Here is a 23,001-nt window from a genome sequence, read left to right on the forward strand (position 1 = left end):
TCTGATCTTTTTGTTGGTCTTTTTTATTAGATACCCATCAGCTCCCCTACTTCAAATGTTGGCAAACACCACCTGAGTCATCTCATCTCATGGGTTTAATATTTATTGGCTGATGATTCTTAAATTTATATCTTTGGCCTTTCCTTCAGCTCTAGACTTACGTGTTTACTTGAGTGTCTAAAGGCATTGGAAACTTAATATGTTCAGAATTCAGCTCTTGATATTTGCCAGTCCCACTCCTTGCATGAACATTTCTTATGTAATGCATCAGCTCATAAATGAAAACTTCATTCTTATTTAGAGCAAAAGCCTATGCATCATGCTTTGCCTATACTGTGTGCCCTGCCCACATGAGCTTTGTGAGTCCTGAGGCCTCTGTATCCTTACCACCTGATCCTACTACCCTCATCCAGCCACCACCATCTTCCTTTTTTAACTGCTCTCCCTGATTCTGCCTTGCCCTGCCCACCAAAACCCCATGTTGACACCTTAGCTTGAGGATCCTGTCAAGTCAAAGAGGAGATCATTCATGACTCTTGAGTACTCCAGACCTTCAGTACCATCTCACTCAGAGTAAAAGTCCCCAAGTTCTTTGACCTGCATGGTTTTTCATCATTCTTCAACATTTGCACTCTGAATCCTTAATTTCCCTAACCTTGCCCCCAAAGCACAGTGTCCCTCCAAGTTGTAGCTCTTGCTTTTCCTGTAGACCTCAGGGCTAGGTCCCTCACTTCCTTCTGGTGAGTGTCCTACCTAAAATTTCATTCTCCTTTCCTAACATTTCACATACTTTAATCCTATTTTACTTTTTTTCCTTTTGCACCTGTATCTTGATCTGTTAACACACCAGACATTTTACTCATGGGTTCACAAGGAATCAGCTCCTCAAGCACAGGGATTTTTGTCTTATTTCACACACTGCTGGAAATGGAATTCACACTAAGTACCAAATAAAAAAAATGAGTGAACTGATTCTTGAACTAGGAACATATAAATGAGAGTTTTTACTTAGGGTCTGATAAAGAAGAAAATAGCCATCAATTACAATTCTTTAAATAGGTATTATGATAGAGTATCATACAGAGGCAGGCTATCAAAGAGAACTAAGGAAGTTTATGTAATAGGAAATCTAAGCTAGGTCTTAAAGAATATAGAAACGTTTATTTAGAAGCCAGAGGGAAGGGTGTATGAGTAGGGTGAGTGATCGATAGAAACATTTCTTTGACCAGTAATTCTACTCCAGGAATTGTATTCTGAGGAAATAGCCTAAAATGACTATTGCTAATAACACAAACAAGCTAACCAAAGTAGAGCCTTACTGCAGTATTCTTTACAGTGCCACAATTGTATTGGAAACACTAAATATTCAAGAGAAACTATCCACATATATTTTCTCCGATCTTAACAACTCTAAAATCATGTATTTTCTAATATTAAGTAAAAAAAAAAATGGATTGAAAATTATATCCATGTTGTCATCAGGAAGGTGTGTTTGCAAGAACATGACATTCATACAACTTGCCATGATAAAAAGAGTTATCTTGTAAAGCTTGGGAAGTCATTGTAGGGTTTAAGCAGTGCAGTGACATGATCACATTTTTAGCTTAGGAAGGCCACTTTGCCTATAAGAAGGTTTTATGTCTTTAAAGCCATTTAATAAGTCAGCTTTAGTGTGGCATTTCTATTAAATGACCCACTAGAAATAATATCTGGCCTTAGAGGACTTTGGGCAGTACCATTTATCAATCAGTAAGAAAGCGTTTTTTGTATTTTATCAAGTATGGCCTTACCAATAGGTATTGGTTAGCTCTTAGCTGTGGTTGTGACAGATATTATGGGTGTTGGCAGTCAGTGTATAATTGAATGTGGTGAAGGCACAGTGCCTGTTCTGGTTAGCATGCATGCATATCTAGAGGGGGTGTTTCTGTGAAATGTCCTCTGTGTTGTTTATGATTAAATATTAAGGACAAGTCAAAAGGAAAAGTTTTTGTGACAATAAAAACTTAGGGGAAGGTAGAAAAGATGTAGTTAGATAGTCTTACTGGAGCTGGATATTGGAGATTGCCAGTTTGTAAAGTTCACAAACTTTAAATTGCTTATAAAGATTTGGTGTTTTGTTTGTTTGTTTCCAGCTTCCAGAAATGTTGCATGGTGATGGTGACAACGAAGAGCATGGCTTTTGTCCAGTAGGGCAATTCATTCTTCAGAATTTAGGGTTGCTGTTTGGATTTGCCATCATGCTGGTGATCGCCCTCTATGAAGATAAAATTGTGTTTGACATCCAGTTCTGACCATTCCCAGTAATCACTGTTGATTACGAGAATGTTACCATTCAGCTTTGCATCTGTTCCTTGTACTGTATGCACATTGCTCAAAGAAAAGTCAGTGGCTTGCACTACTTACAAGTTCCATAGATTTGAGCCTAACTACAAAAGACTGGTGCTCAGTACTGTGTTCCCTATATGAAGGGTCTTTTAAAAACAAACTTGGTGATAAAGAGGAGAAAATGGGACTCTATGAACCAATGTTGATACAGGTTTGATTAAAACTTTTTAAAAATAATCATATAAAACACTAAAGTAGTCTCTTTATTAGTAGAAACTTCTGTGGCTATGCAGAACTAGAAATTAAACCAAAAAAATCATTTAAACTTTAAAAATATTTTAAATGGACTTTGAGCAGACATTTTTGTGTATGCTAAGAATGAATTGTAGTGCCCTTTAATTCAGCTACATATATACATATGGTAATAGGGATCAACTTGACACAACTTTGAAACCGCCTAAAGTAGACTATAGGAACTAGAAGAAAGCTCAGGCTGCATTAGAATATGAATTTAGCATCGGGAAAAGCCCTTATTCTTGAATCTAGAGTTACTATTTTTGTATATATTTGCATAGTGTTTAAACTTGCAGCCTAAACTACTGAAATTTGTGATTGTATGTTTGTGTGAGCTTCAGTTTAATGAAAGATTCATAATGGTTTTTGTATTATTATAATACTTGGTGTTTGGGGGTATTTTTCTTTTTTTTTTTTTTAACTTCAATTTTGTTTTTGTTCTGCGGTTTTTCAGGGGAGGTGGGGATCAAAGCATGTGGTCAAATGTATTTTTCTTAAAATTATAACTCTAGAAAATATGAACCCAAACATGGTCTAAACTATTCAATTTTTCAACTTTACAGTACTGACTAGGTTAAATGGGAAATTTAAGTTCTGAATGTTCTGTAAACAGTTTAGCATTGGAACCAACGCCAAATGGAGCACATGCTGTGGCTGGCAATAAAGTTGGAAGGCAGAAAATCCAAGTTTACCATGCCTGTGATGTGTATGTGAAGTGTCAGTTAAACAGTTTCGAGGATAAACTACACTGATGCCATGGCTATCAGGGTACCAAGTAAATGACTAAGCTGAAATCACTTGATCATTTTGTGCCAAGATATGCTGTTGGTGCCTGATAGGGATTAGTCTCTTTTTTAGGTGCCCTGTTCTTCTACCATAATTGTAAATGATTTGTGAGAAGTGCAAGCCATGTTTATCCTAAATTTTGATCCAATAATTTATAGTACTAGTCATACGCATGTAGCTTTCTGTTTACATCTTGTGCCACATGGTCTTCATTTATGCCAGGTAAACTATATTTGAACTGTGTGCAGCTAGCTTTGTTTTAATCAGCTTGGCAACGAGTGTGACTTTTTAAAAAAAAAAAAAATCTTGCTGTTCAAATATGTAAGAGCCAAACTCTCTTTCCATTCCATTTTAAGTGTCTCTATTTAATCCTTCTCCTTTTCCTCTTACTCTATGAATTTTTTTAACAAAAACAAAACTTTGAGAGCAGCACATGTGTCCAGGTATTACTAGATTATTGCCAGTGTTTCTTCTTTATGCTGTAAGCAAGGGAGATTAGGTTTTGTTACATCTTTAATTTATTTCTGAATTTGAAAAATCATTTCTGGCTTTCTCTGTGGCCTCCCTCCTTGTAATAAGTAGGAGTTTTATACATAGTTTGTTTTCAGCAGTGGGCACTGAATTAGGACAGTCCTCATCTCATTGCTTGGCCCTTCAAGCAACCTAGCTAAAAGGTGCTGATATTTTATTTAGTACTGCCAACTTAGTGATCGAAATATCTTGCTTTTTGAACCAAGATATTTGTAGTTCATTTTTGGGTTTTGATACCCAGCAAACATTCTGCATTCCAGCATTAAATCTGCTTCATTTAAAAGCAACAGCTGGAATATATACCAGTCTTAAATGCCTCATTTAAAGCAAATTGGTTATGCTAAAATTTTATATTCTCTCAAAAATGGTATTATCTTTATTTGCTAGATTTTCTTAACCTGTTAAGAGTGCTGTAACAGTTGCTGCTAGTATTTTGATAGGGTTCCACCAGTATTTAGTTTTCACATCATTCTAACGTATAGTTTCAAGTCTTACTAGACAATCTTAATTCCACTACATTTCTGTTTGGCTCCAACATTCCATTTAGCTTGACCAGTCTAATTTTAACTTGTGTTTGTTGGAGGTCATTAATGTTACTTGTACAATGCTGTCACTGTGTGACATCCATATGAATTTTAGTGTATATCACATTGCAGTCAATCAGCTGTGATTATGCTTAGAAATACTATAGTAACTAGATGCAGTGTGAATTTTTTCCATTAACAGTCAGTGGCTTATATGTGATTATGGTCCTGCAAGGTGATACTTGCTAAAATATCTAAACTTTTTTTTGTTGTTGTAACTGAATCATTTTTTTAAAAAAAATTATAAAGCTGGAAATGATCAAATGCTGTTTTTTTCATTGTCAACAGTGGTGTGTCATTTTATGTATGTTCCTAATGCTTATGGAACTCTCCCAAAATAAAGTTATTCAGAAAGAGCACATACATATACCAGTGTGGTTTTTTTTTTCAGTATCTACATCACAGTATTTCCTTAAAGTATGAATACTTTTAAATTTAGACTGCATTTGCACATAAGTAAATTCATACTTTTGAATAATGTTAGTCAAATATACTTAAACTAAAAAAATTATTTCAACAGAATAAAATATACTTTCCATTTAAATAACAAATAGGAACAAGAAAATGACATGTTTGTGTTATGAGTTAAGTTGACACAACAGTGCTACACCACGTCCAATCCAGTGCTCCTTGGGTTGCTCAGAGGGAAGAATCATGGCAATTACAAAGTTCGTAGAATGGCCAGTGGTGGATAGTGTTCCTCTCCGCTCACTTGTCTTATACAATGGAGCAACGTAACTTGGTCGTTTGGGTATATCTGCCCGTTTACAGGGCTTTAGCCACATCTGGAAGAAATTGCATAACACTCTTTAGGTCAAGGCTATTATACCTACGTGTATTTGTGGTATTCTCAGATTAAGGTTAGTCATATCTTCAAATTTCTGTGGCACAAACAGATTTTGGGTTTTGAGCAATCATAACACTGAAGTTGAGATCTTAAATTTTTTTTTTTTTTTTAAGATCTCAACTTCAGAACCAGTTTAAAGACAGAAAAGGTAGTTTTTACTTATTTTTGAAAATAAACTGTTTATCATCTCTCTACCATACTTACCTGGGGATGATTTTGGGACTATTTTTAAGTGGTTAATACGTGTATCATGCTATCTGATTAGAACATTGTCGTGAGGCAGGCACGATGACTGAATAGAGGTACCCAGCACTAAATTGAACTCTCCACGAAGAGCAAAAGCAATGGATGTATAGCTGCATACTGAGGTGAGTGGCAATTGGATAACACTGGAATACAACAGTAGAGAAAAACAAACCTTGCAAAACCCAGAGACAGGGACAGCAGCAAAGCAAGAGAAAACAGCCCAGTCTCTTCATTGGGGTAAATGTGGAAGTCTCAGTAAACTATACCAGTGCTGATACTGGTAATCCAAGCCACTAGGAAGTTTCCCAGCCCTTGTAGGCCTACATCTTAAATTAGAGACCTGAAATTCATAGCAGTTTGGCTTAGGAAAAGGAATTCACTCCATCTCCCAGCAAGGAGTCAGGGTGCTGTAACCCAGAGCATTTTAGGGGTTAGAAATTCCTGCATATTCCCATCTCTGGGATCTAGACATTCACTACAACACCTCACTAGCTTGATGGGTAGATGTCTCACAAATCATTGAGACTGATACATAGTGGGGGACAGATGTGATGTGGAGGGGAGCAGAATGCCATTCACAAGAACTGGATTGGGGCACTTGCTCCCAAGACCAAGGCATGTCCAGTCATGTGTGGGTGCCAGAACTAAGGGCATTTGTGAAGGTTTCTACCACGTCTCTCCCAGCACTGCATGGGTATCTAACCAGGTGGAGAAAGACAGTTTCCATGGCTCCCAGCAGAGGCAGTCTCCTGCAGCGCTGTGGCCCCATCCCCAATGTGTACAGCCTGGGAAGGTCACACTCCCTCACTCTTGCAAGCACCTCAGCCAAGATCTTTTTTCACCAAAATATTTTCTATTTCACAATTTTTTCCAATTGTGATCAACTCCCACTTGATAATTCCTGGAAAGAACTAGAAATCAAGAAGCGGAAGAGGAAAAAAGTTCTCAGAGGCTGCCCTGCCCTTGGGGTACACAGCCTAACATCTGGAGAGAATCAGTCCAGTGCCTGATGGCCTTCTCTTCTCACTTTCTCCTGGAAGAAACCTTGCCGGGCTCCAGTCACCAACTCTCACTTTGATCCTTCACAGGCTACAATTGAAAAACTGAAGGGAGAAAAGCTCCCAGTTGTCACCTTGCCCTTGGGGGGAAAGTCTAAGAAAGTCTGGAGACAAATTAAGAGAGAAACATTCCCAGTGTCAGATATACTCTGCTTTCCCTCTCTACTGTAAGCGCCTCCCTTAAGAGGAGCTTTGCCCAGCTCCAGTTGTACCTATTCCCACTCAATCCCTGGCAGGTACCACAACTGAAAGAATAAGGAGAGAAAAGTCATCAGCATTGCCACATCCTCGGGCATGGACAGCTACAGAGGATCTGAGGTTCCACTCCCAAGCAGGCATTCTCATGGTACAGCAAAGAGAATCAACAACTTTTGTTACCACATTTGTTACAACTTTTGTTATGTACATGGGTCTTTGGCCTGGGTTACCTCTGCACCTTGTCTGATCGTGTACTGCTGACGAGACTGGATGTGTCAAAGAGAAGAGGCTGTGAATCCACCTTTCTCTGTGAATTACGGGAACCTACACCAATATCTCATCAGAGGACAAGTGTTTTAGGCCTTTTCACCACTACTAGAGCAGTCAGTACCAGATACCCTTTCAAGTAATAGCCAATAGGAATAACCACACAGGATGCATCCTACATACTCTGTTGTCTAACACCACACCTACCTGAATTGGTAGAGTATCCCACTCCTGCAAACCTGCCGAAAGAATCATCTCTATGATGCCAAATACAATACAGTCTACACTGTGCCCAAACTCACTAATCACGGGTGAAGAAACAACAGAAAGATTTTACTATGGTACCAAGCTGGAAATAAAGTCAGCACTGCCTAACAAGTTGGTACCCCAGCACACATTTTCCACAGAAAGCCACTAAAAAGGTTATCCCCTAAAGTGATAGAGATTACCATTCTATCAGAGGTACAAATCCCATCACAGGATCGAAAGAAACATAAAAAACATAACTCTGTATGTAATAACAGATTCCAAAGATTTTAAGAAAGCTCAGTGAGATCCAAGAGAATACAGATAAACAGGCATGTTACTTAGCTTTTCATTGATGTGACCAAAGTACCTGATGAGCACAATTTAGAGGAATGGAAACTTATTTTGGTTCATGGTTTCAGAGGAATCAGACATGGTTGGCTGATTCAATTGCTCTGGGCTTGGGGTGAGGCAAAACACCAGACAGAAGGGTACAGCAGAGTAAAGCTGCTCAGCTCATGTCAGCCAGGAAGGAAAGAGAAAGAGAGAGAGAGAGAGAGAGAGAGAGAGAGAGAGAGAGAGAGAGAGAGAGAGAGAGAGAAGAGAGAGAGAGAGAGAGAGAAGACAGGGTTGGGGACAGAGACATAGTCCAAAGGCATCTTCTCAGTGACCTACTTCCTCTAGGTACCCACCCCCCACCTATTTATAATTACCAACCCGTAGTCCATTCAGCTATCAATGGATTAACCCAGCAAATAGATTAATCCACTAGTGAGATCAGAGCCCTAATCATTGCTCCCTTGGCATTTCACTTTCAACACATGAGTTTTGGGGGGACACTTCATATCTGAAACATAACAACAGGTAAGTGGAATTAGGAGTACAATGCAGGATATGAATAAGAAGTTCAATAAACAGATAGAGGCCATTAAAAAGAACTAATCAGAAATGAAGAGGTCAATTACTCGAATAAAAAAAATCCAGTTAAAAGCCTCAATAGCAGAGGGAAAAAAAAGTGGAGGAAACAATATCAAAACTTGAAGACACATCTTTTGGAATATCCACATTTACACAGAAAGAAAGAAAAAATTAAAAGAATGAAGGGAGTATAGATGTTTGGAATATAATTTAAAAAATCAAATATCTGCATCATTAGCATGCCCAAGAAATAAAGAATAAAGGCAAAGAAAATGTATTTGATAAAATAATAGCAGAAAACTTCTTCAATCTTGGGAAAGACATGGATATCTAGTTACAGGAAGCCTATAAAACTCTAAATAGATATGACCACAAAAGATCCTCAACACAGCATACTATAGTCAAATTGTGAAAAGTACAGGAAAAAGAATTTTGAAGTCTCCAAGAGAAAAGCACCAAGTCACATTTAAGGACAACCTCATTAAACATGAAATGATTTCTCAGCAGATATCACACTGGCCAGCAGGGCATGGAATGACATAGTTCATGTTCTGAAAGAAAATAACTGCCATCCCAGATGACTATACCTAGCAAGACTATCCTTCAGAATTGAAGAAGAAATAAAGACTTACAAGATAAGGAAAAACTAAGGACCTTCACACAAACCTTACAAAAGATGCTTAAGGTAGTCCTATACCCAGAAGTGGAAGAAAGATAATTACATCAGAGTGGTATGTGAAATTATATAACTCATCAGAAGAGTAGATACACAAGTGAGAAATAACATCCCAGGGATGCCAGTTTGGTTCAACATACAAAAATCAATAAACATAATTCACCACATCAATAGACTCAAAGACAAGAACCGCATGATTATCTCAATAGATGCAGAAACAGCATTTGACAAAATGCATTTCCATTCATGTTTAAAACATCAGAAAAACTAGGGATAGAAGGAACATACCTCAACATTGTAAAAGCTATATACAATAAACCTAAGGCCAACATCATTCCATATGGAGAAAAACTGAAAGCATCCCATCTAAAAACTGGAATAAGACAAGGATACCCTCTTTCAATACTTCAATTCAACATAGTCCTTAAACACTAGCCAGAACAATGAGGCAAAAGAAAGAAATTAAAGAGAGATGAACAGGAAGAGCTCAAACTATCACTGTTTGCCGACAACTTGATTCTATATTTAGAGGACCCAAAAAACTCCTCCAAAAAGTTTTTTGAGCTCATAAATGAATTCAGCAAAGTAGCAGGATATAAAATTAACACTCAAAAATCAAATGCATTCCTCTACACCAATGATGAATCACCTAAAAGCGAAATTAAGAAATCATTCCCATTTAGAATAGCCTCAAAAAAAAAAAAAAAAAAGATTCTTGGGAATCAAGCTAACAAAAGAGATGAAAGACCTCTACAATAGAAACTATAGAACACTTAAGAAATAACTTGAAGAAGACCTAAGAAGATGGAAAGATTCCCCATTATTTTGGATAGGCAGAATTAAAATTGTCAAAATGGCCATGCTATCAAAAGTGCAATGCATATTTAATGAAATTCTTATTAAAAATTCCAATGACATTCTTCAGAGAAATAGAAAAAGCAGTCATGAAATTCATTTGGAAAAATAAGAGACCCAGAATAATCAAAGCAATCCTTAGAAAAATGAAGCAAGAGGCATCACAATACTTGGACCTTAAATTATAACTACAGAGATACAGTAACAAAAATGGCATGGTATTGACACCAAAACAGACATGAAGACCAATGGAACAGAATAGAAGACACAGAGATAAACCCACACAAATACAGTTATCTAGACAAAGGCACCATAAACATACATTGGATAAAAAATAGCCATTTCAATAAATGGTACTGGGAAAACTGGAAATCCATATGTAGCAGGATGAAATTGAACCCTTATTTCTCACCCTGCACAAAACTCAAAGTGGATCAAGGACCTAGGCAGAGACCCTGAGATTACTAGAAGAATATGTAGTAGACTTAAGAATCACATGATCATCTTAATAGATACATAAAAAGCATTTGACAAAATACAGCACCCCTTTATGTTTAAAACACTAGAAAAATTAGGGATAACAGGAGCATATCTCAACATCATAATGGATATCTATGCTAAGCCCCAGGCCAATATCATTCTACATGGAGAAAAATTGAAAGCATTCCCTTTAAAAACTGGAACGAGATAGAGATGCTCTCTTTCACCACTCCTATTTAACATAGTTATTGAAACACTGGCCAGAGCAATTAGATGAAAGAAAGTAAATGGATACTAATAGGAAAAACAAAAAAGAACTCAAATTGGCACTATTTGCTGATGATATGATTCTATACCTAGAAGATCCTAAAAGTTCTACCAGAAAACTTCTAGAACTAGTAAATAAATTCAGCAAAGTAGCAGGATATAAAATAAACACCAATAAATCAAAGGCATTTCTGTATATCAGTGACGAATCCTCAGAAATAGAAACAAGAAAAACTACCTCATTTACAACAGTAAATAAATAAATAAATAAATAAATAAATAAATAAAATAAAATACTTGGGAATCAACTTAATGAAAGAGGTGAAAAATCTATATAATGAAAATTACAGAACCCTAAAGAAAGAAGTCAAAGAAGACCTTAGAAGCTGGAAAGAGCTACCTTGATCTTGGATAGGCAGAATTAATATTATCAAAATGACCATACTTCAAAAAGCACTAAACAGATTTAATGCAATTCTGATCAAAATCCCAATGACATTCCTCATAGAAATAGAAAAGCCAGTCATGAAATTCATCTAGAAAAATAAGAGACCCAGAATAGCTAAAGCAATTCTTAGCAGGAAGAGTGAAGCAGGTGGCATCACTATACTGGACCTTAAACTATATTACAGAGCAATAGTAACAAAAACAGCATGGTATTGACACCAAAACAGACTGGTAGACCAATAGTACAGAATAGAGGACATAGAGACAAACCCACAAAATTACAATTATATATATTAGACAAAGGTGCCAAAAACATGCATTGGAGAAAAGATAGCCTCTTCAACAAATGGTGCTGGGAAAACTGGAAATCCATCTGCAACAAATGAAATTAAATCCCTATCTCTCATCATGCACAAAACCCAATTCAAAATGGATCAAGGACTTAGGAATAAAACCAGAGACCCTGAGTCTAATAGAAGAAAAAATAGGCCCTAATCTCCATCATGTGGGATTAGGCCCCAAGTTTCTTAATAAGACTCCTTTGGCACAAGAATTAAAATCAAGAATCAATAAATGGGTTGGACTCAAACTAAAAAGTTTCTTCTCAGCAAAAGAAACAATCTGTGAGGTGAAAATAGAGCCTATATCTTGGGCCAAATCTTTACCCCTCACACATCACATAGAGCACTAATCTTTAGGGTATATAAAGAACTCAAAAAGCTAAACACCAAATAAATAAATAAATAACCCAATCAATAAATGGGTCAAGGACCTGAACAGACACTTCTCAGAAGATGATATATAATCAATCCACAAATATATGAAAACATGTTCATCACTAGCAATTAGAGAAATGCAAATCAAAATCACTCTAAGATTTCATTTCACTCTAGTCAGAATGTTAGCAATTATGAAGATAAACAACAATAAGTGTTGGCGAGGATGTGGGGAAAAAGGTACACTCATATACTGCTGGTGGAACTGCAAATTGGTGCAGCCAATATGGAAATCAGTATGGAGATTTCTTGGAAAATTGGTAATGGGATCCCCATTTGATCCACCTATCTCTCTCCTCGGTCTATACCCAGAGGACTTAAAAATAGCATACTACAGGGACACAGCCACATCAATGTTTATAGAAGCACAATGCACAACAGCTAAACTGTGGAACTAACCTAGATACCCATCAATAGATGGATGGATAAAGAAAATGTAGTATGTATACACAATGGAATATTACTCAACAATAAAAGAGAATAAAATCATAGCATTTGCAGGTAAATGGATGGAGTTAGAGAAGACAATGCTAAGTGAAGTTAGCCAATCCCAAATAACCAAATGCTGAATATTTTCTCTGATATAAGGAGGCTGATTCATAGTGGGGTAGGGAGAGGGAGCATGGGAAGAATAGACGAACTCTAGATAGGTCAGAGGGTTTACAGGGGAAGGGAGGAAGCATGAGATTAGAAATTATGTGGAATGTGAAGGACATTATTATCCAAAGTACATGTATGAAAACATGAATTGGTGTGAATATACTTTGTATACAACCAGAGATATGAAAAATTGTGCTCTATATGGGTAATAAGAATTGTAATGCATATATTTTATATATAAAAGCTTAAGACCAGACAAACAAACAAACAAATAAAGCAGTCAATAAATGGGCAAAAGAACTGAACAGGCACTTCACAGAAGAAGAAATACAAATAGTCAACAAATATATGAAAAAAATGTTCAACATCTCTAGCAATTAGAGAAATGCAAATTAAAACTATACTGAGATTCCATATCAGAATGGTTACTAACAAGAATACAAATAATAATAAATGCTGGCAAGGATGTGGGAGAAAGGTACATTGCTAGTGGGAATGCAAACTGGTGCAACCACTCTGTAAAGCAGTATGGAGATTCTTCAGAAAACTTTGAATGGAACCAACATTTGACCCAATTATCCCACTACTCAGTATATACACAAAGGATTTAAAAATCATCATACTATAGTGAAGCAACCACATCAATGTTTATAGCAGCTAAATAAACAAAAGCTAAGGTATGGAACCTAGATGCTCTTCAACAGATGAATGGATTAAGAAAATGTGGTATATATACACAATGAAATATTTTTTAAAAAAGAATGCAATTATGGCATTTGCTGGTAAATGGATGGATCTGGAGAGTATCATGCTAAGTAAAATAAGCCAATCCCTCAAATTCAAAGGCCAAATGTTCTCCCTCATATGTGGATGCCAACACACAATAACGGGCAGGAGGAACAGAAGTTCATTGGACTAGACAAAGCACTTTTGGTCATTGGAAGACCTGGGTAGAGCATTAGAGATCTGAGTCATCCATATCTGATGGGCGTTTTCTCAGCTAAGGCTGAGCCAGGGGAAGCTGTGCTTTCAGTTTCAGCTTGAATAACTATAAGTAAATGTCCTTTTCACAGTTTATTTAGTACATCTTGTTTACCTTTTCCTGTGTTTTGTTTTGTTTTTTATTTCATTGTTTAAAGTGACTCCCCAGTGCACGCTGCAGTGCAGTCTGATGTTAGTTAAGTGCATGTAGGCTGTGTGATGCAGCAAGGATACCGCGAGCTTTCTTCAGGAATGAGTTATGTGCTGTTGCCCATGAGCTTATGTTACTGATCCAGAAATATGTGTAAAATAAGATGGCTTTGAACAGAAACAAAACACGATTATTTGTCAATCAATTAACAAAATTGAAACTGCAAAATCTCAACCCATATTTCCCCTGGGTTTATGAATTTTTGAATCCAATGTTGGCAGAAACTTATAGAGCATTATTATCCCAAATAACAAGAATTGGCTGTACATGTATATATATCATTAGGAAATACTAACCACAGGCATTGTATCATAAAGAATTTTTGGATGTGATTCAGCAAGTTTCTTGATCTTTCTATTCCAGGAAGCTCCATCCAGAAATAATCCATGAATGAAAACACCTAAACATAAAAGAAATGTTATATAACACTTTATCGATTTTTTTATATTGATTGAGCTCTCAATCTAAAATTCCTACAAGTGAATATTATGCAGGTGAAGCTAGGTTAACAGTCCTTCCTTCCCCTCCCACCCCTTTGCCCTATCTAGTGTTCATCTAATCCTCCATCCATCAGCATCTTTTACAGTGTGTTATATAATAAGCTGTATAGAAAATGAATTTTTAAAAGTTTATATAATTAAGGAAGCAATAAGTTTTTTTAAAAAAAAACTGGCAGAAGAAGAAGGTTTTTAAACTTTCTTTAATTATTTAGCAATATGCCCATTCTGAATATATTAAAAATAAAGGGATTCTGTACAAATGGTAAGCTAGATCTGTGGCTGGGAAGAAAATGATTAGTTACAAGATAATGTGTTTCTTAAGGACCTCTTTCCCCCATGTCTATTTTTCTTAAATGTGTACCTATAATAAAACTGTTTAGATTAAGTATTAAAAATGAAATAAAAGGTGGTTTAAAGGTTGGGTTAGATTCCATGCATTTGTAGAAATTAAGCAGCATGAATTTGGAATTTCTACAATAGCATTTGAGGGCTTATAATGTGTCAGACACTGATAGGCACTGAATAAAGAAGGTTGAAGGCAAATAAGGTTATGGTTCTCAGTATTGGTGCTGTCATAGGAATGGAGACCAGAATGAAGGAAACAGGTAATATGATTGCAGAGTGTGACTAATGCTGTGAAGTTAATAAGCAGAGTTAAAAAGGATAACAAGGGGAGTGGAGGCCTTAATAGATTGAATTTTCACGAAGGTTATTTTCTGATGACCTGTAATTTTTAAAGGAGAGAACCCAAAGTTGAGAAGTGGTCACCATGATGAGTCTGGGCTTAGGAATAGGGCATTCAAAGATCCCAAAGAGAACAAATTTTGAGGTAGTCTGTTGACTGTGAAGGTCAGTGTGAATTAAGTAATGGCACATGATGAGCTTGTACCTGTGAAGTCATGTAGGTGGAGAGCAGCCAGAATGTGCCTGGTCTTATAGCTGTGGTAAGAAATCTGGGAAAATATCATTATGGACTTATTTAGTTGTCTGATTTTTCCATGTAAGCTAAAGCTGACATGATCTGCATGTTTACATCTTTCAAAAACTTCCAGGGCTTCTGTGTAAGTTAAGGATTATAAAGAGGTAATGACAGTAGCAGGGAGATAATAAGCTTACGTAGGGGTCTAGATAAAAAATGGTGGTGGCAGTATGACTGTAGGTGAGCAACTGCATCTGATGTGAGAGCTATAAGGGAGCAGAAGAATAAAGTTTTTACTCTATGGCAATGGCATTTATTAAAAATAATTGTAAGTTTTTACATATCCAGGAGGCACTAAAGTGGACACGTTAGTATAGCAGTTGGATATAGCTGTCTGGATCACAGAGAAAAGATGTAGATTGCAGACTGGGGACATTAACAAGGAGATGGTTAAAGATTCAGAACAGAATAAAGTCACTTGGGGGGAGAGGATGCAACTTGGAAAAAGAAATAATCCCAGGACTGAATGCTCAGAAACTCCAGTATTTAGAGGAGCACAAGCCACCAAAGAAGTATGAATGTGGCCAATAAGAAAAATCAGTATAAGGTGATATACTAGAAGCAAAGGAAGAAGAATGTCTCTATAAAGACAAAGTTGGCAACTGGTGAAAACTGCTGAGGCTAAGATGAAGACAAAAGGGAATTTGCTATGTTTGTCAACATGGAAGTCATCAGTAGCTGTGAAAAGTACAGCACTGGTTGATCAGAGAGGATGAAAAGCACACAGGAATTAGGAGGTGAGAACCTGGAGACAACTTGCCAATATAATTACTTTGAGAGATTCTGCAATAAAAGGGAGAAGAGTTATAGAATAGTCCGTGGGGGTGTGTGGATGTAATGACAATTGGAATTGTTTTTTGATTTAAGATGAGCAAGATTTTAGAGCATGCTGTGTGTTGTTTCAGATTTTCCAGCCCTGAGTGGGATGATATTGATTCTGGAAAGAAAAGGCACAATTAAAGAAGCAAAGACCTGGAGAAGTACAAGGAAATGGGGTCTGGATTCTCAGAGGGTGCAGATTTTGACAGAGTAAGAATTTGGTGGTGCTGAATGCTCTCTCCTGAAAGCTTTTGATATTTGCAATGAAGGATGAGGTGAGATGGGGTAGAAGTAAGGAAAAAGGAGAATATGAGAGTGGGAAGGCAAATTTCCCAGGGGAATAGTAGTAGGATGGCTTTGTGTTGCAAACCCTTTGGTGTGACAATCAACATAAAGTAAAAACATTTGGCACAGTAACATAATTATCAAACTCTGTTGTGACTGCATATAAACTTGCCAGTATCTCCCACTAAAGTTTAAACTGGTTGAGGGACTAGGTCCTAATATTTCCCTGTTGATATGTCCGGTGCCTAAGGAAGTGAGCCAGTGAATTCATAACTCAATGATGAATAAGGAAGAGTTGACTGTGAAACATTAGTTGAGGCAGTATATAAGAGTCATTTAGAAATAGATGTCCTTCATTTAAAGACAGCACCAATTGGGTAAAATTTAGAAATCCATAGCATTCTTAGAAACACTTGTTTAAAATAGTTTAAAACTCTATCCACTGAATTTGAAATAAAACATCAGAGTAACCACAGAGTCGAAAAGCAATTGATAAGGAAAATAAAGATTTCCTCACAACCAATCTGTAAATCATAAAACAAATGCTCATATTAGTTATAAGTTTGGGAATGCTGTATATAACAGGAAAGATTACATACTTTAGAACTCTGCAAAAGTACACTCTTTGAGGGATCAGGAAAAACCTCCTCCTTTTCAATGCCGCATCATCTTGATTCCCCAAGGCCAAAATAAGGTTATGGCTGTTTATCACATGTATTGTTAATTTAATGATTTTTTAAAAGTAATTTCTAACTTACACAATTTTGAAAAAAAATACAGGGACATATACTCTTTTTTTTTTTTCAGATTCATCTATTGCTAGCATTTGTGCCCCATTTACTTTATCATATATCCTCTCTCTCCATAAATTTTTTCTCAACCATTTTGAGGTGAAGTTACCTACATGTTGTTTACTTTTTTAATAGCTGAGGAAGGTAAGCAAGAAGTTACACCTCTGATCAGTGCCAAGATAAAAGCAAACTCATTCTCTTACCCCACTTACCATCTTCAGGACCATGTTTATAGTCTTTGTCTTCCATCACCTCATAGTCAAACCCAAGGAGATCAATGGGAATAGTGTATTTCCTGGCGTAGTTCTGCTGGGCACCAGTCAGGAAGGCTTGGGTGAAGAAGAAGCCAGAAAGCCAGAAGACTGCAGGAGGGCCAACCTCATACCATTGCTGTGGTGGATCAAAACACAGAGTCCTAATGATAGTCTTCAATTTTTTTTTTTTTAAAAATACCTTTGCTTACAAAATGTGTCCCCAAATATTTTTGTTTTCTTTATCTAAACTAGTAAATGAACTCAGGGATGACAAGCCAAAAATAAGTAGCATTCAGTGTTGATGCTGACTTTCAACTTCATCTCTCTCACAACAGCTTGGGAATTACAATGTGTGAGAATGCATACGTAAATGTTCCTTCAGAAAATCCCCATACCACACTGAACATCTGATATGCACTGTTGCCCAAAATATGTGACTTAGTTGAACAGGAGAAATTCCCATAGTCTGGTCATGAGGTTTATTCTTTAAAAAATTTTACTCTAATAAATGAGAGTAAAATTAGTCATTAGTACCTAGTAGACTATTCTGGGGAAGTTTTCTCTCTTATTTCACCAAAATATAATGAAATCTGACATATAGAAACACATGATATTGCACAAAGAACTCCTGAAAAAAGCAGGGTAGTAAGAGCTTATGGTCTTCAGGGTCTTTAGAAATATCCAGACTCCTTAATTATTAATATCACAGATTCTAATTCTGACCTGGCTGAATAATGACTTTAAATAATAAATTATAGAGGCCAAGCTGAAACAAATCAACTTGAAAAGCTTTCCCTATAAGAGCCCAAAGCAGAGCCTCATCTTTCCAGAACAATCTTAATTCCTTAGCATCCAACTCATAGAAAAGAGGGCCTGTGTTATGAAAAAGGGAAATAAATCCACTTATCCCTAAAGCAATTTCCTCACAGTTTTTGATGCCTCATATACAATACCTAGGAAATTAACTGATATTTCAAGGATATAACTATTAATAAGGGCTGGGGTTGTAGCTTAGTGGTAAAGTGCTCGTCTAGCATATGTGGGACACAGGGCTCAATCCTCAGAACCACATTAAAAAATAAATAAACAAAATAAAGGTATTGTGTCCATCTACAACTAAACAACAACAACAACAAACTATTAAGAGCACCGGTAAACACAGATATTGCCAGTAATTTGGAGATAGGTTTCTTCCTATTCAACATTTCCAAGACAATCAGCCATAGAGGTCATTGCTGTCCTGTGCTAAACCAGCTAAGTAGTGATTCATGACCAAAAAGGTTGCCAGGAAAGGAAAAAATCAAACTCCTCACTAATAACTTGTCTAGTTTTATAAGATGCTCTGATACAAATATGTGTGTGTGTGTGTGTGTGTGTGTACTTTTAACTTTATGTGGTGCTGAGGATGGAACCCAGTGCCTCATGAATGCTAGTCAAGTGCTTTACCACTGAGCTACAACCCCAGCCCCTTTATAAGCATCTATTTTCATGCTAAATATTTAAAGGGAAAGTCAACATGCCAGATTTTTTTCTCTTTTCAAATGCCATTAACTTCATTGAACATGAATACATACTCTAAAGTCAGAACTTCCACTTCTAGTACTAGTATTGTGACTATTCAGTATGACAAGTATATACATCATATAAAACATTATTAAATAGTGGCCATTTGTGTCTGGCACTCACAGCAAACTAGAGAATAACACTCATGTGTTGGGCATTGTGATGAAGAAAATTAAGCCAGAAGAAAAATAACAATGTGTGTTAATTTGGATAAACTTACCTGCAAGAATTTTAGTCTTGCAAGGAAATCATTCACATAGCTGCCAAGTGGTTTAAGGCTTGGGTAGGATTTACCCATCCACATTCCTGGAATTTTGACATTCAAAATGCTTCTAACCACTTCTTCAAGATCTGTAGACATCACTACAAGCCCCTGAAATACATTTAACCTTGCTAACATGAGAGTATAGATTATGAATAGCCAGTCCTCTTTTAAATACCTTCTTTACAATTATGCTAACAGAAAGTGAAGATATTTGTTTTTGCTTATACAAGGACATCCTAGAGTCTTTGAACTAGTCCTTAAAAAATATTAAGTTTTATTCTAACAAAATTTTACTGGAAAATCACAGTCTAACTTTGACTTATTTCTTTAATAAATGAACAAGTAATATTATTTCATTCTGTCTTCTTAGAGGGACAGTGGTAAATATTAAATTAGGAAAATTATATGAAATGGTTTGAAAAGTTAAAATATTTGGAATACCATTGTGAAGTCTAGCTGACCTTGTTCTATTTTGAATCACTGATGCCCACATATTGAAACTTTGAGTTTCTTGAAAATTTCTGCCTATTTTGATCTTATAATTGGTCCAGTTATGATTATCATTTCTGTTTTTCCTATATAAAAATATTATTTCAACTAACATATGGAGAAGATTTTACAGTAACTGTGATAGACTAAACACACATATTTCATTTGCTGCCTTCTCAAAATTCCACTGAAACAATATTAAATATATTTTTTTTAAAAGGCATGAGCCTACAAGTGCAGAAAGGAACAGGGAATTGATAATGGAAACACAATTTTGGGAGTGAGAAAGCACGTGGACTGCTGATAGTTGATTCAGGAGTTACAAGAAACCTTATCCTGAAAGGAAAGCTAAGAATCAGCTAGATATACATTGAGGAATGCTCCCAAGCCTTGGGAATTAATAATCCTACATGATTCTGAAAACGAGGAAAGGAGGATGCTGTTAAATGTGAAGGATTTTGAAACCTGGTTTATAAAACAAATTCCTAGGTCTTCTTCCCCCCTAACTGCACATCACTGACCTTAAATGTAACCTGGAAAGGAAAATGCAGAAATTCCTGGAGTGGGGGATGCCAGGTCTAGTTGAGGTCAGAGTTATCATACAGAAATCGAGGGTGTTAAGAGAAGGCATGGGTAGACAACGCTGAGATTCCTATGGCCTTTATTCCTTTTAGCTCCCAAAATTCTATGAGCCAATCTTTATCTTCCAGGAAAGAAAAAGGAGGTCGAGGAGACACACATAATGATGCTGAATGTTTCTTTGCTGAAGAACTCACCCAGACTGCTCTACAGTGCAGACCACAGTCAGCAATCCTCAGTGTACTTACAGTGTCCCCTCAACATGATAATGCCCCATTCTTATTTAAAAGTGGACAACCCAAATTTATTAGACATTGGAAGAAGGTTTCCAACATGAAGGAGGAGTTTTTCAATTAAGCATTCCCTTTTTATATACAGAGACAACTACAGATTTTCTGTTTCTTGTATAATTTGGGTAATATATGCTTTCTCAAGAATTTATACATTCATTTGCACTCTTTAATTTTCAGACATCAAGTTTTCATGGTACTATCTTCAGACCTCTTAGACTATAGTGTCTATTATAATGAGCTTTCTTCTATGAAGTGTTCCTTATCTAAAATTCTTGGGACCAGAAGTATTTTGGATGCTTTTAGATCTTGGATTATTTGAAAATATATCATATATATATATAATATTATAAAATACAAGAGAAACTATATCGTATAAGATATTTAGGGAATAGGACCCAAATCTAAATACAAAATACATTCATGCTTCATATACATTGGTTGCAGAGATCATCTCAAGTTTGGTTTTTCAAATTTGAACATTTTCTTTCCCAAAGTAGGGAAATATAAAGAAAATTATAAGTAGTTCATATAGTTTGGGTGGATGGATGAGAGAAATTGATGCCTCAAAGTAACCTAGACTTATTTGCACTATCAAAATATTTGAGGTAACTTATAAATTTGTTTCTAAATAAAAATCAATGTATCATAGACTCTGAAATATATCTCCAGGCTTTACTTCCCTCTTCAACTCTAAAGCATGTATCTAATAGTAATTCTACCTCTCCATTAAGTCTATGAGGCATTTCAAAATTAATCGGAGTGAAAAACATTCTTGACTTTCTCCCTCAAACCTGTTCCTTCTCCAAGCCTCTACTTCCTAGGCCAAAGGAGGAGTGATCCTCGACTCCTCTCTGCTCACTCCTCCCACCGCAGTTTTCAGTCACCCCAGTAGACTCCTAAGTCGATAATGACATAAGCGACCACATCTCTCTCCCTCTAAGGCTACTACAAGAGGCCAGCTCAGATGGACTACTTCAACTGTGTAAGGAGCATTTGTCTGTGCAAATCCTGGTCCCCTACATGACTTTCTCCAGGGGCCAGATTAACTTTTGAAAATGTAAAATAGGTCAATTAACTTCACTGCTTGAAAACCTTTGAAGCCTTCCTTTTATCTTCGTATTTTAAAATAAAATTCAAGATCCTAAGCACGGCCGACAATGCCATCGTGATCTGGTCCTGCCATCTCCCTCGTGCTCACTTGCTCTAGCCACACCCGTCTTCTTTCTGATGCTCCTGGACCATGACACGGTTGTTCTTCTCTTGACTTTTACACTCTCTCTAAAATGCTTTTCCCTCAATAGTCCTCTGGCTTTCCCTTTAAGGTCATTTTGGCCTCTGTCCAAGGATCAGCTCCTCAGAAGGGTCTGATTCAGTCTGACAGAGCTTCTCAGCCATTATTCTCTATTTCCTTACCTTGTTTTATTTATTTTTTCCATGGAATGTATCATTTACCAATATTATAAATGTGTTTACTTATTTTTGGTTTGTTTCTCTCTTTAGAATGGAAGTTTGCAAGGTCAGAGGCTTTTTTAATTCTTTAACATTTTGTGTCTCTTTAGCGTGTATCTTATCCAGTGTGCTACTGCTATGAAGCACACTCTATACTTATCTACCTGTATAACTGTTGCTACCAGAATTCTGTTAAGTTCCTAAAAAATCACGATTTTTTTTTTAATCCTCAGAACCAAGAACAGTGCGTGCACAGTACTTAGGTCTCGTAAATAGTTGCTATTAGATTAAAACTATGTTCAACTCAATGATTTTATGTGTTTCATCTTACCTTGATTGCTTTTTGAATATTAATGCATGATTCTCTTATGGTCTTCAGCAACTTATTGAACCGCCCCATCTCTTGGACAAGTACAGTGTTCATGCTTTGAGTGTAAGTTGTTGGGTACCTCCTCATGGCAGATTCAACATCAAAGTTGTTTGGAAGTTTACCTAGTATGTCACCAGCCACCTCGTTTACTACTTCATCTGATGATTTTGCACCAGCACCTGCTGAACGAGACTATGAAGAATCCAAACTATAACTCAAAAATCCTCATACAATTCTAAGAATACCTGCAAAAGGAAAAATCTAAGGTAAATCTTCATAAGCATGAACACTGTTCTGCAATTTTATCCATGAGGCTTCACACGAGATTTATTAAAGTGATGATAACACACATGGTGAGGGATTTCTTAGAGAAAATGATTGTAAGAGAGGAAAAAGAGAGGCATGTGATGTGTTCAGAGGCAAAACAAAATCTGGAGAAAGCAAATAAGTTATAGGTTTAGCTGCCTGGGTGAAGGAGAAGGATCCAATGCTGCAGATGGAGGGAGAAAAGCATTTAAGCTGGTGCAGTAGCCAAGTGATAGTGAGAAGGAGAGAATCTGATCTGCTTTGAAAAAGCTTGCTGCAAAATATATTTGCTAATAACTCTGGGGCCTACTGGTCACCAAAAGTAGAAATATAGTTTTCTCCTTGAACCTGCAGGGCAAAGAAAATAAGCTCATCTTCTCTAAGCAGTTGGAAGAGTTATAGAGAAAAGACAGACTTTAGTGATTCACGTTGGAAGCAAGGAAAGAAAATTTCAACTCAATTTTTG

General features: G+C 36.5%; 2 protein-coding genes across 3 annotated transcripts in view; one reads left to right on the forward strand and one right to left on the reverse strand.

Moving 5' to 3' along the window:
• Positions 1 to 4,822, forward strand: part of Slc39a10 (solute carrier family 39 member 10) — a 62,478-nt gene extending 57,656 nt beyond the window's left edge. For both annotated transcript variants that reach the window (XM_026408849.2, XM_026408851.2), the window contains exon 10: positions 2,133 to 4,822. In XM_026408849.2, the coding sequence (XP_026264634.1) occupies positions 2,133 to 2,291 (159 nt within the window). In that variant the 3' untranslated portion in view covers positions 2,292 to 4,822. The remainder of the gene's footprint in view (positions 1 to 2,132) is intronic.
• A 276-nt stretch (positions 4,823 to 5,098) lies between these two features.
• Dnah7 (dynein axonemal heavy chain 7) overlaps positions 5,099 to 23,001 on the reverse strand; it is a 282,698-nt gene continuing 264,795 nt past the window's right edge. The window contains exons 59-63 of the mRNA XM_026408842.2: positions 22,191 to 22,421; positions 19,005 to 19,157; positions 17,180 to 17,357; positions 13,890 to 13,993; positions 5,099 to 5,305 (exon numbers count right to left, since the gene is read on the reverse strand). Of these exons, the coding sequence (XP_026264627.2) occupies positions 5,099 to 5,305; positions 13,890 to 13,993; positions 17,180 to 17,357; positions 19,005 to 19,157; positions 22,191 to 22,421 (873 nt within the window). The remainder of the gene's footprint in view (positions 5,306 to 13,889; positions 13,994 to 17,179; positions 17,358 to 19,004; positions 19,158 to 22,190; positions 22,422 to 23,001) is intronic.

Source organism: Urocitellus parryii, chromosome 1 (assembly GCF_045843805.1).
Source record: "Urocitellus parryii isolate mUroPar1 chromosome 1, mUroPar1.hap1, whole genome shotgun sequence".
Taxonomy (NCBI): domain Eukaryota; kingdom Metazoa; phylum Chordata; class Mammalia; order Rodentia; family Sciuridae; genus Urocitellus; species Urocitellus parryii.